Raw genomic sequence first — 16,623 nt, forward strand, 5'->3', positions numbered from 1 at the left:
CCTAAATTTATAGGTAGTATAGTCCTATCTCCCTCTTTTACGTTTTAACTTTTAATAAAGTAAAAAACTTCTAGTTATACTAATCTTCTCTTTATTATATCTTCTATTAGTATCTATTTCTATTCCTTCTACTAATACTTTAATTTAAGTATATATTTCTTCTTTCTTCTTGTTTTTCTTCTATAGGAATTAGAAAAAAAGTATCGTTTCTTAAAACGTTTATTTATAGTACGCTATAAGTTTTTTAGTTTTCTAGTAGTAGTACTTTAATTATATTCCGACTCCTACTCCTATTCCTCCTATACCGAGTAGCTACTAGGAAGCGAGGAGCGATAACGGGAGAGTAATAAGAGGATAGGAGATATAGAGAAGAGAGAGATAGTTAGGTAAGTATATTTATATAAGATTTTATTAAAAGAAGGGGGATTTTGTAAGTTTTCTAGTAGGAATTTTTTTTCTTAGTAGGATAGTATTAGTATAGGGGAGTTCGTAGGCGAGGTTGCTTTTGTTATATATAGATTATATATTAGTTAATCTGCTTATATAAATAGGGAGGGAGTCGGTATTTTAAAGAGATATATGTAAGAAGGGTATATTAGCAGGTAGATAGGGTAGTAGTAGGTACGAGTAGTATTCGATAAGGATCTAGAAGGAGAGGGAGGAAGGCAGGAGAGTTAGCCTAACGCTAAGCGCTAAGCCCTGCCTAAGGCATCGAGACCCTAGCTTTACTCGGCCTAGTTACATGCTAATTACATATAGCCTCTTTAGCCCTAATATACGCTTCCCTTCTAAAGGCCGCGCCCTCGTAGCCTGTCAATTTCGACCTCCATTGATGCTAACTTAGCAAATCTAATAGACTGCTTAGCTCGCGCTAAATTAAACACTTAACTACCTAATTATATAACTATGTTAAACCTTACTTTCCAATACAACGTCCAACTCTAACTGCGCTATCCTTATATATAATGAAGTGAAGGGATATAAAGCTACAAGAATTAAGGACTATCGACTAATTATAATACGAGCGCGTCTTCCCTACTATAATAGGTAGACGTACGAGGTATTGCAGCACTGCCTCCGTTCTAAGTAATGTTGTACGAGTTCTTTGCGTCTACTCTAATAGACCTAGAAATGTCCGCTCCGAGGGTTTGTCCGCTTCCGAGGGTTGTTCTTATTATTACGAGGGCTATTATTTACTGTCGTAGTTTCACTAGCCTAAATTGGTTAGGTTTGGTAGCCTTTAAGTATCAACCAATTATATCTTTTCAAAAAACTCAGTTCTTCTAGTTTCTATAGGTAAAGGCTATTATAAGTATAGTAGTAGAGGTTCGCCTCGCTTAAAGGGTTAGATAGATCGAGGAGTAATCTATTGTCCGTAAGATCGACCCCGGCTAGCTTAGCTCTATAGTTTTGCCCTTAGTTAGTTAGTCTATTAGTCTACTTAACCTTTTAAGCGGCTTAAAGTTTTGACTCGGCCTTAAAGTTTTAATCAAACCTTTAATAGGCTTAAAGCTTTAATCAAAGTTTAATTAAAGGTGCCTTAGGCTCGTAGTGCAGGTAAGGTTATATCTATAGGCGTAGCGACAACAGCAAGTAATGTTGACAATAGCAGCGCTAGTCGTCTTAGCGCCAACTTTACCTTGCTTTCGATTTCCTTCTTCGACTAATAATATACTCTATAATACCGTTACTAATATAGCCGCGCTAGCCGCCGGCGTACTACTAGCTCGTAGCGCGACACTATTACCTTTATTACCGTTATTCGCACGCGCGCGTACGTCGCCCTTGTCGAACGCTTAGGTCTCGAGGCCTCGATCGAATAAAGAATAAAAGGGGGACCTATAGGGCGCATTAGGGAAGAGGTAGAATCCTTGAAAGAGCAGGCGATTAGTTGATAGTTATAGCGCGTTTGTTGATGCTTAGTGCGCGTTTACTATAGTAGTGTAGTCTTATTGTCCTAGTTTGTCGGCCTCTAATTAGTTAGCTAATAGCATCCCGGGGGTACTATTAATCCCAAGCCTTAGTAACATTACGAGCTTTTGGCCTTCTTCTTGTTCTTTATACTAGTCTAATACTCGTCTAACAACTCAGTTATATCTTTAAAAGAGGCTTTAGCTTTCTACGAGTCCTATTCAGGTAAATAGCCTTACTATCTTAATAGGTACTCCTTCTTACCTTTCCTAGTCCGGTACTATAGGATACGTTCTATAGACTACAGTTCTTCACTATTAGCTAAGACTTCTTCTAACTTAGCAGGTGCTTCGTCGCCTTTACGTTAATAGTATAGCTTAAGGAGGGATATATAGAAGGTGTTATAGATAGTGTAATAGGGTAGAAGCTATAACTAGTAGGCCTGTATGCCCTTCGGTTCTCGGATGCGGAATAGGCTAATGTATCTTAGTGCGAGCTTAGGCCTTGTTTTACTATCGGGTAATAGGTATTTGCGGATGCGGAGGTTCTTTATACTAAGTATAACTATGTCGCCTTGCTTAAAGGTTATTAGAAGGTAGTGTTTGTTATAGTAGGTCTTTTAGTACTCTTAAGCCTTTATTAACTTCTCGGCTATCTTAGTATAGATTTCTCGCATCTTTTAAACCCTCTTAATAGCCGCTAGTGTTTCGGGTACTTAACGCGCTTCCCTTTCCTTACGCTCGGCCTCGAGCGATAGGGGGTCTTGTAGCAGCGTAGGGTTGCTTCCCATTATAGCGAAATAAGATAATACCTTAGTAGATGAGTAGATACTATTGTTGTATACGAATTCGGCTAGTTGTAGGAGATTGACCTAGTTATTAGGGTTCTTATTAATGTAGCTGCGCAGGTACTGCTATAGCGTAGCATTCTGCCTTTCGGTCTAACTATCTGTTTATAGATAGAATACTATAGATAGGCGATGCTTGAGTCTTAGCTATAGGCAAATTTTACTCTAATAATAAGATATAAATGTCGAGCCTCGGTCGGAGACTATCCCTTTAGGGGTCCCCTAATAGGTATAGAAGATATTGTTCTATAGCGCTTCTGCTATATTAATAGCAGTCCAATCTTTCCGCGCCGGGATATATCGAGCGCCCTTAGTAAACCGGTCTACAACGACTAGGATAGCGTTAAAGATGTCTTTGCTTCCTCTTCGCTTAGTAGGGGGAAGACCTATAATAAAATCTATTATAAGCTCTACAAATAGCTTATAAGGGATTAGCAATAAGGACAACTCGCTAAAAGGCTAATGCTTTAGTGCCTTAATACGTTGATATACGGCATACGTGTTTACGTAGTCCTTTATATCCCGCTTACTATTTAGCTAGTAGTATATACGCGATAGTAGCTCGTGCGACCTCTCTATACTATAGTAACCGGCAAGCTTACTATTATAGTGTCGCTTAAGAAGTTCTTGTCTAATCGATTGTTCAGCGGGGATATAGTATCTGCCCTTAAACCTTAAGTAACCTTTGTCGTCGATCGACCAATTACTCTTACTAGATCGAGTCTTTCGCCTACTTATAAGCTTGTCTATACGTTTAGTAGCAAAGGCGTCCCTCTACTAAGCCTATAACAGCTTATCTATAAACGATTAACTATCCCTATTTGCAAGGTCATTTAATAGCACCCTCGCTATTAAACGAGGTACGCATTGTATATATCTAATAGCACTAGCAGCCGGATTAACTGCATTAGTGCTTTAATCGCTATTACTGTATATAGCGATATCGACTAGGGAGTTATTATAACTTCTCCTATCTGTGTCCTTAGCTCTTGCCTTAATACGTACTATTAATATAGTAAGAGCATTAACATACTTCAAGCCGTCGCGGAGTCCGGTAAGCCGCTTATCCTGCGCGTACTTATTAATAATACGAGCTATAGCAATCTTATACTGCAGGGTTAGAAACAATGAATTAATAGATTGCTAAGTCCCGCTATCGTAATTAGGTCGCCTCGATAGGCTATTAGTAGGGTTGCTTACGCCTAGCCGATGTAATATATTAAAATTAAACCTAGCGAGGTAGACGGCCTATCTAGCCTGTCGACCTATAACCCTAGTAACCTTCGTAATTCCACGGAGGTTGTTATAGTCCGTATAGACCTAAATGGTATACTAGGCACTATCGAGATAATAGCGCTAGTGCTTAAAGGCTTTAACAATAGCTAAGAGCTCTTACTCGTAGGTCTCGTAGCGACGCTTAGTATTAATTATCTTCCTCGAGAAGAAGGCAATTAGGTGCTAGTAGTGGTTACTGTCTAACTGCTAGGATATTATAGCTAATATAGCGAACTGTAAAGCGTTAGTCTCAATCCGGATCTGCTTATTTAGTACAAAATAGTATAATAGAGGGACTTTAGTGAATCGCTTCTTTAAACCGTTAAAAGCGGCTTGTGCTCTATTAGTCTATTTGAACTCTCTAGTTAGGTTGGCCTTAGTTTTAGTGAGTTCCGTTAGTAGCATTACGTGCCGCGAGTAACCTTCGATAAATCGACGGTAGAAGTTAGCAAAACCTAGGAATAATTAAAGCTCTTTAATGCTAGTAGGTGTTAGCTATTTAGTAATAGTCTTAATTCGATTAGGATTAGCCTTAATACTATTAGTTGATACGATGAAACTAAGGAAGGCTACCTCCTTAGTAGCAAAGGTGCATTTAGAAGGCTTGTAATATAGTCTATAGGCCCGTAGGCGGTTAAGGACCTTTCGTACTACAGCCTAGTGTTCTATAATGTTAGGTGAGTGCGTATAAACTAGGATGTTATCTAGGTAAACTATACAGAGGTAATCTAATAGGCCTAATAGGGCCCGATTGATATAGGACTAGAATGTTGTAGGGGCGTTTGCTAGCCTAAATAGCATAACTAGATACTCGAAATAGCTATAGCGGGTACGGAAGGCTGTTTTCCATTTATTACCCTTACGGATACGGATGCGATAGTATGCATCCTTAATGTCTAATATAGTATAGTAGTAAGCACTAGAAAGGCGATCGAGGGTCTTATTAATAAGAGGAAGTAGACAGCGATCTTTAATAGTGACAGTATTAAGCCTACGATAATCGACATAGAGGCGCAGGCTACTATCCTTCTTTAGTACGAACAGGATAGGGGCACTAGTAGGGCTGTTACTGTACCGTATCCGGCTATTAGCTAGGTTTTCCTCTAGGTACTTACGTAACATAGCAAGCTCTCGTTTACTAAGGTTATAGAGGGGTCTAAAAGGGACCTCTTTACCCTCTATAATATCAATCTTATAATCCGTCTCTTTAAATATAGGCAATGTCGATACTAAGTGGTATTTGAACATATTAATGTAGGTCTCTCGAATAGGTTTTAGTATACGCTTAAGCTATTTAGGATCTATGCTATTAGGGGGTACAGGTTTATCGTTATTACTACCGAGCAGGTCGGCAGTCGGATTAGCTAAGGCGGAGGCTAGTGTTAGGTTGCTAATAAATAGGACCCTAATATTATTAGGACACTCGCTAATATCGATGTGTTTAATATCCTCTTTCCTAGCGATTCTAAATCGCTATTGTTAACTGCCTAAGTCTATAACTATAGTATAGTACTTAAGAATAGGGTTGCTAATAACAATGTCGGATAGGAGGCTGTTTATGTCTACCGCGTAGGTAGTAAAGTTTAGTAGGCGTTCATTTCCGAGGTCGTCCTTTAGAACTATAGGAATATAGTAGGCTCTATAGGTTAAGTGCCGAGCGTTATTAAACTAAGCAAGGGTTAGTAGGTTAGTCCTCGGCAGTTATCGAAGGTCTAATTGCTTAGCTAGGCGATAGCTAATAAGGGCGCTAACTGAATTTCCGGGGTCTAGCATAACCTTTACCTTATAGTTAGTGTCGGGCCTAGATATAAGACAGGTACGTGTAATGGCTAGCACAATGTCGATAGTCTTACGCCGTACGAGGCTAACAGTTAGTGCGGCGCTTACTCTTTTTTCGAAGGACCGATAGGGGTAGTATTAGCGGCTGAAAGGTGCTTACGGTGCTTAGCGGCAGTACGGTCGATTCGGGCCTAATCCTTAGGTTTATCGCATTAGCCTAGTAGATAGCTAGTGCTATTATAGTTAAAGCACTTCAACCCGGTTAGTAGACTGCCGTAGCTATTGTTATTGTTAGTAGAGCGGTTAGCATTATAGGGATACGAGCCCCTTCTACGGCCCCTATCGCGGCCTCCTCTATATAGCCGGCGGCTACGGCCTCTTCTACGGTTATTGTTACTATTCCTATTGTTAGCATTGTTGTTATAGTAGGAACCTTGGTTTCCTCCGCGGCTACTACGATTGCCGCGGTTAGTACTAGCTAGTCGGATCCTCGATTCTAGTCGTTATTAGAGCTAAACAGCCCGTTCGGCTGTTTCTACTTCGACTATGAATTGAATGCGTGTTAGGTTAGCCTGTTCGAATATACGACGGCGGTCCAATTTAAGGACTAATTCCTATCGCAATTTAGGGCGTATTTCGGAAATCTAGATAGAGTCGGTCTTAGCTAGCAAATCGTCCTTAAGGGTCTTTAAATAGGCCTTAAATGAGCGAGCCGATTGATTAGTCTTTTGTTTAGCTCGAAGGTATTAGTCCTAAGCGTGTTGTTGCCTTAGTATAGGGTTTCTAAGGGTGTCTAGCATAATAGTCTTATAGGTCTGCTACTAAACAGCGGTCTAATTAGTAAGGGAGTCGAAATAGTTATCCTAGGTGCGCTTTGGGTCTCTATTAATGTATTATATAGCATAGACGACTAACGAGTAGTCGTCTAGAAGGGCCCTTAGCGCGTTTCGCTAGTTAAGCTCGTAGTTACGGATATAGTCGTTGTATTGTTTCCGACTAGAGCTATTAAATACGGTATAGTCCTTAAGTTTAGCATCCTTCTTTTAGACTAAAACAGATAGAGAGGAAGGCCCTACTATTAGTTCAATATTAGTCGCTAGGGCTTCTTATAGGCGACGAATTTCGAGGAGATTATCCTTTAGCTATTGTTCCTAGCGTAAGGCAGTAAGCCTGTTTTAAGTGGCTTCTTAAAGTCTCGCTACTAGCTAGGGGCTAAAGGCTAGCTAGCTATATCGTCGATTGACAATGTTGTTAAGTATATCGTTAACAGGCAATTCTAGGTCGTCGCCTAGAACTATAGGTTCTTCGGTAGGCCTAGTAGTAGGCTCTTTAGCAGGCACCTTAGCAGGTGCTTTAGTAGGCACTTTAGTAGGTGCTGTGCTACTAGCGTTATTATTGCTAGCGCTGCTAGCGGCAGCACGGTTGTTGTTTCGTAATAAACCGGCTATTATAAGGGGCGATACTAATAATGTATTATTAGCCCCTAAGATACGGATATAGCGGAATTAGTGGATATCGGCTTAGTATACTTGACTTAGTATAATAGGCCGTGTAGAAGGCCTTGCTTAATGATTAGTACGGTTGTTTTAATGGAATAGTACGTGTAGGTCCCGTTCTTCGGGCGTAATATAGTTAGATTAGTCTTGTTCGTAGCTATACCGCTAAAAGCTTGAAATAAGGACTATCTAGCTGCTGCCCTTAAAGGGTAGATCGAATACTATATAAGAAGGGTATATTAGCAGGTAGATAGGGTAGTAGTAGGTACGAGTAGTATTCGATAAGGATCTAGAAGGAGAGGGAGGAAGGCAGGAGAGTTGGCCTAACGCCAAGCGCTAAGCCCTGCCTAAGGCATCGAGACCCTGGCTTTACTCGGCCTAGTCACATGCCAATCACGTGTAGCCTCTTTGGCCCTAACAATATACCTAATAGGTAACTCTTAGAGTTAAGTATATTAGACTCCTCGATTCTATACGAAGTGCTCGTTAATAGTATATATAGACAATAGCAAAAAGCTAAGATATTGTTATTATCTAAGCTTTAAATCGAGCTCTAGAGAGGAAGTAGGGCATCGATAATTTATAAATTAGGAATTCTTCTTCATTCAAGATGAAACACACTGCTGCCTACATTACAGATGGAATTTGCAAAACAAAGTGTGCTACATTTCCCTTCATATATAGTTTAGTTGAATCTCTGGGTATGTATATGGCGGGGTATCTTTTGAAAAGAGGAAGTCCAGACTCCAGTCGGCCGCTTCATTGCACAGAATTATACCGGTGAAGTTCCAAGTAGACAGGGATGGGTGACGGCGTTCTGTACGACGGCGGCGTGCCTTGATAATATGGCTGCGCATTGCCCTGAAAGCTGACGCGAGGTTGTGGAGAGTACTGGAAGCTGTGTCGTGGCTGAGGGCTATACTGAAAGCTTTGGCGTGGTTGTAGAGAAGACTGAAAGCTTTGTCGTGGTTGAGGAGAGTATTGGAAGCTCTGTCGTGGCTGGGCAGGTGTGTTTTGGTATTCTACTGGCGGTAGCTGTAGCTCCGAGTTTGGGAAGCCTGGTGAAGGCTCGGCGCTGTTCGCTGAGCTTGAGGAGTGGAGGTCGACTGCACTTCCGAAGTCTAGTCCTGTTTGCATAAAGGTGATTCGTTTGCTGGCGTTGCGTTTTAGACTTCCTTCGCTGTTGTCGATTACGTTTGCTTCTGTCGGAATAGGAGTGTCGGAGAAGCAGACGACTTCTGGGAGATGACGACTGTCGCGTTTGTTCTCCACAGGCGTGGGCGGTCTCGCGACATCCTCTGCAGAGACGACAGGAGGCTGCAGCGTGGCACTGTCGGGTCTTATGGAGGATGTGTCGGGCTTGATGCAGGCGATGTCAGGCTCAATAGAGATGGCACTAGGACGATCTGAGGTTGTATCGGAAATGTCCTTGGGCAATTCTTTGAGTAAAGTAGCGTCGCGTTGCGCGATCCAATCGAGGTTTAAGCTCAGTCGGCCATCACTTGTCTCTATCGCGGTGTCCAAGCGGTAGTTGGGCCCTTCTTCTTGTTGGGTGTCGGTCTTGCGATATTGCATGAATCGCCAAAGCGCTTTCCAACACTGATGTGCGAGCGAACACAAGGCGGTCGTCGTCTCAGTCGTCCAAGCTCTGATACCCATGCTCTAATAGGTTGCTGTGCAAGCGTAGCATCAACGCAGCTTCTTTCTGATATATTCCGAAGCAAAAAGCATTGGACCTGCGTTCTGTACGTTGTTCGTGGGTTTCGTGCACCGCCTTGCACCAATGATCGATAGCGGCTTCGCCGGCGCCGTCTGCTTGTGGGCTGATGAAGAAGAGTATTTTGGTAAGAGACGACGATCGTTCTCTTCTTCTTCTCATCGTCAGCAAGAACGTGTGCAGCAGGACGAGAAGCGGGGGATGGGGAGCGGCGAAAGTGGAAGTGGATCGGTAGATGACTTTCCTCCTCTGCGCAAATCCTGCGACTATGCTGTAAAGATCTGGCTCAATTGTACGATGATCGAGCGTGTATAGACTCTACGCACATCCCTGACTTATCTCGATCGATTGTTTCGAAACGAAGCAGAGGTAGAATCCACAACCCACGGCAAGGCGTCGCTTTATCGCGAGTCTGAGTCGAGGCATCGCGACAAAGTAGAGGTGTTGTTGGTGAGATGCTGCACCCGCACAAATGCATGGCGGTCTAGGCAATGTGATGAGCTTACTTGATGTGAAGGTCAAATGCGACGCCGAAGAAGGCCGACCAGGATGGGTGGCACTGCAGCAGCCAGCAGGCGGGTGAAGGAAATAATTCTTGTCGCAGCTTATCGAGCTTACCTGTGTCATGCAGCAGCTCCGTGTGCATTTCCACATATTATTTAAGCTTCCAACCTTTCCAAGCAGCTTATATGTATGTGCGCTCAACACGGACGGGACTTTCGCGATACCGTCATGTCCATTCTGGAGTGGAAATGTGGGAGCTCGGATGGCCGACGTCCTGGCTCCGAGATGCACCATTGGTGTGGTGATGCTGCTTGTGCAGGTAGAGGCCACACTAGGGCATCGTCCACCTGTCTCGCGCCTGGCCTGGGCAGGAGATGAGTGGGCGTCGTCCATTCCAGCAGGCAGTCTTATTTAATGCATCATTCTTGACGCAAACGGCCAATAATGACATTGGTTGTGTCATGATCGTTTGGAAGGCGGCAGAACGACGTAGCTTCTCGTTCCTGGCAGATGGACGTGGACGTGGCCCGGTCATGATGCATGTCGCTTACGGTTCACCTGCGGAAGTGCTCGCGCGCCGGCTCAGGGCAGCGCAGCGCTTCTGTTTGCCTCCGTTCCTCTGCTCGGCCAGCGGTGCCAGTCGTTCCGTTCCGTTCGTGCTGCGCTGCGCCGCGCGAATTAAGCTCTTCAGCTTCTCAGCACGACAGGCATATCATATCGCGAGCAAGACATTTCCAGTCCACACACGAGCTTTGTCGAGTAGCGTGAAGCGTGAAGCGTGGAGCGTGGAGCGTGGAGGCGCACTGGACAAAGGGTGGGCAGGGCAGGGCAGGGCAGGGCAGATGGCAGGCAGGCGGGTCCGGGAGGCGAGACCTTCGAACGATTGCCCTATGCGCGCTGCCTGTATACATCATCTATGTATAACTTAGACCATGATCATCATGCCATGTTCCAGCAAACGCTACGCGATGCCTGATCAGATCAGTGAATACCGCAGTGGCTGAAACACATGCTTGGATGAGGATTGTAAGCGTGCAGCAAGCGGCGACGCTTTCGTCGTGACCAAGAAATAGCTGGCATTGAGTGCGCAGATGCGGGAGCGTTTTCCAACCAGAAGCTCTGATGCCATGCAATGTATGCCTGCCTGGGACGGAGCTCTGTGCATGCCAGATTGTTAATAGAGGTTTAGCTTCACTTTAGTCTATTGTCGCTTCCTATTGTTGCGCCTTCCTTACTAGCCTTACTATGCCTATTGTCGCGACAAACCTTACTTAGACTTACTATACTTTCGCGCCTTGCCTCGCAATATTCTTCTTCTATCGATACCGATAGCGATAGCGATAGCGATACCGATACCGATACCGATAGTAGCAGCCGCTATAACTAGTATTCCGCGAGACCTTATTCTTAGCGTAGCTTTAGCAGCTTTAGCTTCTTTACTAGTAGCGCACTTACTAGTAGGAGGAGGAGAATATTTATCGTAAGTCGTAAGGCGTATCGCTATAGACTCGCTACTAACTCGCTCTAGACTTCGACGCCCTACGACTATAAATACCTACGATTTCTAGTATTATAGCGCGCAGATATAGTAAGAGCTACTCGATTAAATAGCGATACTAGATAAGAAGAAGGCGGTATTAAATAGACTACGGAAATATAAGGCTACTAGACTTATTATAGAAACGGACTCTAGTAAGCTTGCACTAGCGCTATGCTACTACTATATACGCTCTAATAACTTTGAGTATCGTATACTTAATACTAAGGGCGAGCGTATCTACGCTTATTGTAAGTATAAGGGCAAGTCTAGCTATATAGCTAGTATAGAAGAGGTTAAAGAAGACGATAGAAACAGCGAGCTAGCCGCGATATAGGCGCGAGTCGAGGCCGTAGAGGCAAAGAATACTAAACTAGAGGCAAAGATTAAGGCATTAGAAGCTAGGTTCGATAAGTTAGAAGGATATTGCCTCTCGTAGTTTAAATAGCTTAAGAATAAGGCTATTATTAAGTCTAAGGATATGTATACGATATAGAAGGAGCTATAGCTAAATAGCGATCGCGAGCTACTAGTAGATAATGTTTAAGAAGCGAGTCTATAGCGAGTCTACTACGAGTCTACTATTCTATCTCTTCTTCTTTAGTCGTTAACTGCGCTTTGTCTTCTTAGCCTCTCCGCCGCTATTAGCCTCTCTACCGCTATTAGCCTCTCCGCCGCTATTAGCCTATCTACCGCTATTAGCCTGTCTACCGCTATTAGCCTGTCTATTAGTAGGTTGCTAATCGCTCGACCCTTTCGAAGTAGGCGTACCTCGCGGTATACTCGCGGTAGTATCGCCGCTTAAGTTAATTATCTCGGGCGGCTAATTCGTATCGATAACCTTCTTAGTCTATAGCTTTTCTTTCTTAATCTTAATGCTGTTAACTACCTTTTGCTAACTCGCTATATTACTCGCACTAGTACTCGTAGTAATAGTACTTAACCGATGTTTCCGCTTTTATTATTACTGCTTCTCCTGCTTAGTCTAGATATAGAGCTTAATCTCGTAGACTAATAATAACTTTGTTGCTAGTTTATAGACCGTTAAAGCCTATCTAAGTAATCGAAGCGCCTTACTTACTAGCTTCTCTAGTTAATTAGTTGTTTTACTAAAGTCTATATAGAGGAAGTAGTTAAAATAGTCCTAGGTCCGATCGATACTACTATCTAGTAGCTTGCAGGCGTTAATCCGGTCGACAATCTAGTCTATAAATGTTATCTCGGCTTCGAGGAATTCTTAGTTAGTCTAGGTATCCGTAATAGTAGTATATAGGGTAGGTTCACTATAGAACTATGTCTTAGTTGTACTCGTAAGCTTAACTTCTATATGCTAAGTATAGATCAAATAGCGGCAATAGTATCCCTATACTTTTAGGTCTAATAAAGCTAAAGCTAAAGCTAAAGCAGGTATTAGTAGACGTTGCGAGAGGCTCCGAGATCTAGCATTTAGTATTCGAGTTACTAGCTTGTACTAACTAGCAGTATTACGTATAGTATTAGCCGCCTTAGGTATAGAAAGGAACGCATTAAAGCCTCGTACTATACTCGCGGAGCTACTCGCAGTAGCGGCGGCTACTAATTGCTCGCGAACAAATTGCTCGCTTAGTAGATCGGGATTAAGAAGGCCGCATTATAAACAGAATCGGTATTTACTATATATCTTTATATAGTCGACGCCTAATTTAGTGCAATAGGTGCCCTAATTAGTAGCTATTATTAGATTAGTAGGTATTATTAGATAAATAGAGGTAGAAATAGTAGAGGTTTAAGAAGGTTATAGATAAAATCGAACTAGAAAAAGCGACTCGCTATATACTCGCGGCCGGCTCGTAGATCGCCGATTAGTATAAATTATTTACAAACTTAATTATCCTAGCTTCCTAATTCCGCGCCGCCGCTAACTAACTACGTGCTGCTAATAGCTTATCTAACTCTATTAGTTCCGGCTCTAACCCTGCAGCTATATACTCCCTAGCTAGCCGTCGAAGAAGTAAGTAGGTAGAGCGGTAAAGGCGCTCTATATTATCGCTATTCTCGCTACTACTTACTAGATACGAGAAGCTATGAATCTATAATACTATCTAACACTAAGAAAGCGTAGCCTCGGGTAGGTAGGCTTTAAGATCTAGGAAGTAGCGAGTCTATTAGCGAGTCTATAGCGAGTCTGTAGCGAGTACTATAGAATCTAATATATACCGAATCCTTAAAGGTCTTCCTCTATATTATTAAGTACGCCGTTAGGTATAGGAATACCTTAATAAGAATGCCCGCTTAGCTCTAGATAATAGTATAGAATATGCGGAATACCTAGTACGACGTATAGTCGATTAGCCTACTTCCTAATCCGATAGCTATTCTAGAGGTAAACAAATTCGAGGACTTTATAGCGTATAATTAGTATATAGACTATAAGGAAGGCAATCCGATCGGCTAGTAATTTAGTATCGTATAGTAACTCGCGTAGCAACTCGTAAAAATAGCCCCTCTAGCTATTTAATACGGGTACTTGCTAGCGCTACTATACCTCGATCCGCTAGTTTATCTTACTCGTACTATATTTAAAGCAGTCTTCGAAAGCTAGTAGTTCTAGTTCTAGTTCTAGTTCTAGTTCTAGATCCGGGTTACTACGAGTCGTAAGGCGAGTCGTAAGGCGAGTCGTATAGTAAGCGTCCGCGGCTAGAATCGTTTCCGCCCTACGGTCTAATCGGATAATCTATAGCATTATACTACTATTCTTAATCGTTGCAATATATTAAGCGAGTACGGATACAGCTATCCGGCTAGTAATGCCTATATAGATCTAGATAATATAACGCGAGTAAATATTAATCGCTACGTAGATCTATATCCCTTAATGCTCGAATTTATAGTAAGTATCTATTAATATTGCGTAACTAGGGCCGGGTATAATAATCGCTCTATAGTACTCTCGCGCCCGCTCGTAGCGGACTCGCAACCCTTTAGGATTTAGTAAGGAAGCTATACGATATAGCCGATCTCTGCTAATAATGTTGTATTTAGACCTAATATAGGTATATAGATGCCGTCGGCCGAAGGACTCTACCGTAGACTTCTCGAGCTCTTCCTATAAGACCTTTACTATCTCCTCTTCCGCTTCTATCTATCTATCTCGCGATAATACCTTCTTTAATTTAAGCTTTTAACGTATCTATTAATATCTCCGCTAGCTAATATTAAATCTATCTATCTTTAGTACTTTAACCGCTTCTTTATTAGTTAAGCGTAAAGCGGAGAAGATATATATAACTCGGATCTTTAGTACCTCGATATTATTAACTCGGTTATAGTAAGTATAATAGCTATAATTAACCCTCTATTCCTTAAGCCTCCGATAAAGCGTAGAAAGAGCTATCTAGTAACTAGTCTCTTATATAAGGTACTATAGGATTTCGCCTTATATAGTACCGCTATTAACTTATAAGGTTATCTAAGCCCTCTATAGCGAGAGATCGATACGTAGAGGCATTTTGCGAGTTAACAGCGAGTATAGTACGAGGGCAAACATAGAAAGTTGGTCGTAGAGGTAGGCTAGTAGAGGAGGCGGTAAGAACCTCCATTGACAATCTGGTATATATGGGCCTCCCTAGCCTGGAAGCTTGCGCGTCGTTCGTAAGCGCAAGAAAAACGAGCACTTGGGCGCCGCTCCGCCACGGCCACGTCAGGCTCCGAGTGCATAGTTCTAATCTGGCCGCGCGACGTCCCTTGTCACCGTACCACTATCATAGTCACACCACGACCATCTCTTCTCCCACCAGCTCCCCTCCCTTCCTGATTGTATACTGTCGCTCGTTTTACTTCCTGCCAGAGCCTTATTCTACCCCATCTGCCATCTGCCGCGCCTGTGCGACTCGACCAGCGCACCGACCAGCCCTCGACCCACGCCCACCCCAGAAAGCATCCACCACACCGACCGGCTCCTCCTCCGCCTCCGTCGACGAGACCCACAGCAATCGATCACCATCTCATCGTCAATCGCCATTCGATCACCGCCGCCTTCACCGCCACTCGCCGCCACTGCCACCTGCACCTGCGACGGTACTCACAATCATGGCGGACCCACGCCCGCACAGTCCGCACACATCGGCGTCGCGCCCTCATGCCTCCCGCTCCCGCACCTTCTCATTCCGAAGCGATAAGAGTGGTGCATCCCAGCCCAAGGAGCACTTGGTCGAGTCGCCCAAGGAGAAGCAGCGTCGGGACAGCATTTGGAAGTCCACAAGCAAGGCAAATCCCAACGCTGCACTCGTCGAAGCACAGCCCGGAGGTGCGTTTGTCCTGCATCGACCAAGTTTCACCCACCCTCCCTCGCCCGAACGACAGCTCTGCTCCTCACACACTCGTTACATCCCGCACTGTTGCTCTATAGCTTGCTTGCTTTATATATCTCATTGCTTGTTTGATCTTTGAACAATGCCTCTGCCCATGCCAAACGCCCTACAAGCCATTCTCGCTAACCAGCCTTCGCCCTCAGCCAACGCACTCTTCGAAGAGAGTACGATAACACCCCTGCGAGGTATACAACACAAGGATGCATACGGCAACCCAATCAGTGAGTACCAATCCTGCCACCTCTCTGTCTTTCCATACTGATCCCCTCCCAGCCGATCCGGATTTGGCCAACCCGACTCGCCCGCGCATGGAACGTCCCTTAGACACCATTCGATCCTTCGAGGCTGCCATCGACTCTGGTTACAAGAGAAGATCAACCTTTATGCGTTCCGGTGCGTCTATGCTATACCACTCGCGTCGGAACGATATCCGTGCTGATAAGCTACACAGAGTCGGATAACCAGATGGGAGGAGGAGGAGGAGGAGGATATGCCGCATCTGGGAGGAACAGCTCATATGGTGAGTACACGCACAGCTTCAGACGTATGTCGGTCGCCAACCGTCGAATGTCAGGCTTCGGAGACGGCCCGAGTCCCAATAACCGCTATGCATACGGGAACGGTGGCGGCGGTGGCTATTACGGTGGCCAACGAGACAGCCATGCCTCGGCCGGACCCAGTGCTCGCCCACGGTATGGACGAGGCATGCAGTCCGATCCCATGATGCAAGCTCGACCATACCCGCCACAACACGGCTACCAGCACTCCCAAGACACCATGAACACTGCACACGGCTCCGACAGCACCGGACCTTGGAACAGCGGGACGGATCCAAGCAGCGAAAACAGCTCAATCGACAAGAACTATCAGAATGGACAGCAGAATGGCTATCACAATGGCTACGGTGCAAACGGATTTTCCGGTCCCATCCCAGAAGAGGGTGGGGCCTACCCTGTGAAGCCAGGCTACGGTGGAGCGCCTGCAGTACTGCCACCGAACGCGCGTCGACCCATTCCGCTTGGGAATTCGGACGGCATGCCTGTCATGCCAAACAGTGGCCTGCCGTCAGCCAAACGACCAGAACCTGAGAAGAGAAAGAGCTGGCTGAAGCGTCGATTTAGCAAGAAGGATTGATTCCTCCAGCTTCTGCTTATTGCTATGCACTGCGTTCGGCGTCTCGTCATTCCTAATGCATAGCGTTGGGCAGA

At 44.2% G+C, this 16,623-nt stretch overlaps 2 protein-coding genes across 2 annotated transcripts; one reads left to right on the plus strand and one right to left on the minus strand.

Moving 5' to 3' along the window:
• Positions 1-7,890: 7,890 nt before the first annotated feature.
• On the minus strand, positions 7,891-8,606 carry MYCFIDRAFT_183645 (uncharacterized protein). Its single transcript, XM_007931754.1, has one exon. It carries the CDS (start codon positions 8,443-8,445, stop codon positions 8,068-8,070), a length of 378 nt encoding a protein of 125 aa, XP_007929945.1. The 5' UTR covers positions 8,446-8,606; the 3' UTR covers positions 7,891-8,067.
• A 6,528-nt stretch (positions 8,607-15,134) lies between these two features.
• On the plus strand, positions 15,135-16,623 carry MYCFIDRAFT_87432 (uncharacterized protein; the record flags this gene model as incomplete). The annotated part of the gene is made up of 4 exons (XM_007931755.1): positions 15,135-15,351; positions 15,601-15,636; positions 15,689-15,808; positions 15,867-16,623. 4 exons carry the CDS (start codon positions 15,135-15,137, stop codon positions 16,547-16,549), a joined length of 1,056 nt encoding a protein of 351 aa, XP_007929946.1.

This window comes from Pseudocercospora fijiensis (assembly GCF_000340215.1).
Source record: "Pseudocercospora fijiensis CIRAD86 unplaced genomic scaffold MYCFIscaffold_8, whole genome shotgun sequence".
In the NCBI taxonomy this organism is placed as follows: domain Eukaryota; kingdom Fungi; phylum Ascomycota; class Dothideomycetes; order Mycosphaerellales; family Mycosphaerellaceae; genus Pseudocercospora; species Pseudocercospora fijiensis.

Coding starts and splice junctions, on each gene's coding strand:
- MYCFIDRAFT_183645 (XM_007931754.1), bottom strand. CDS start 8,445: ATGCAAACAGGACTAGACTTCGGAAGTGCAGTCGACCTCCACTCCTCA.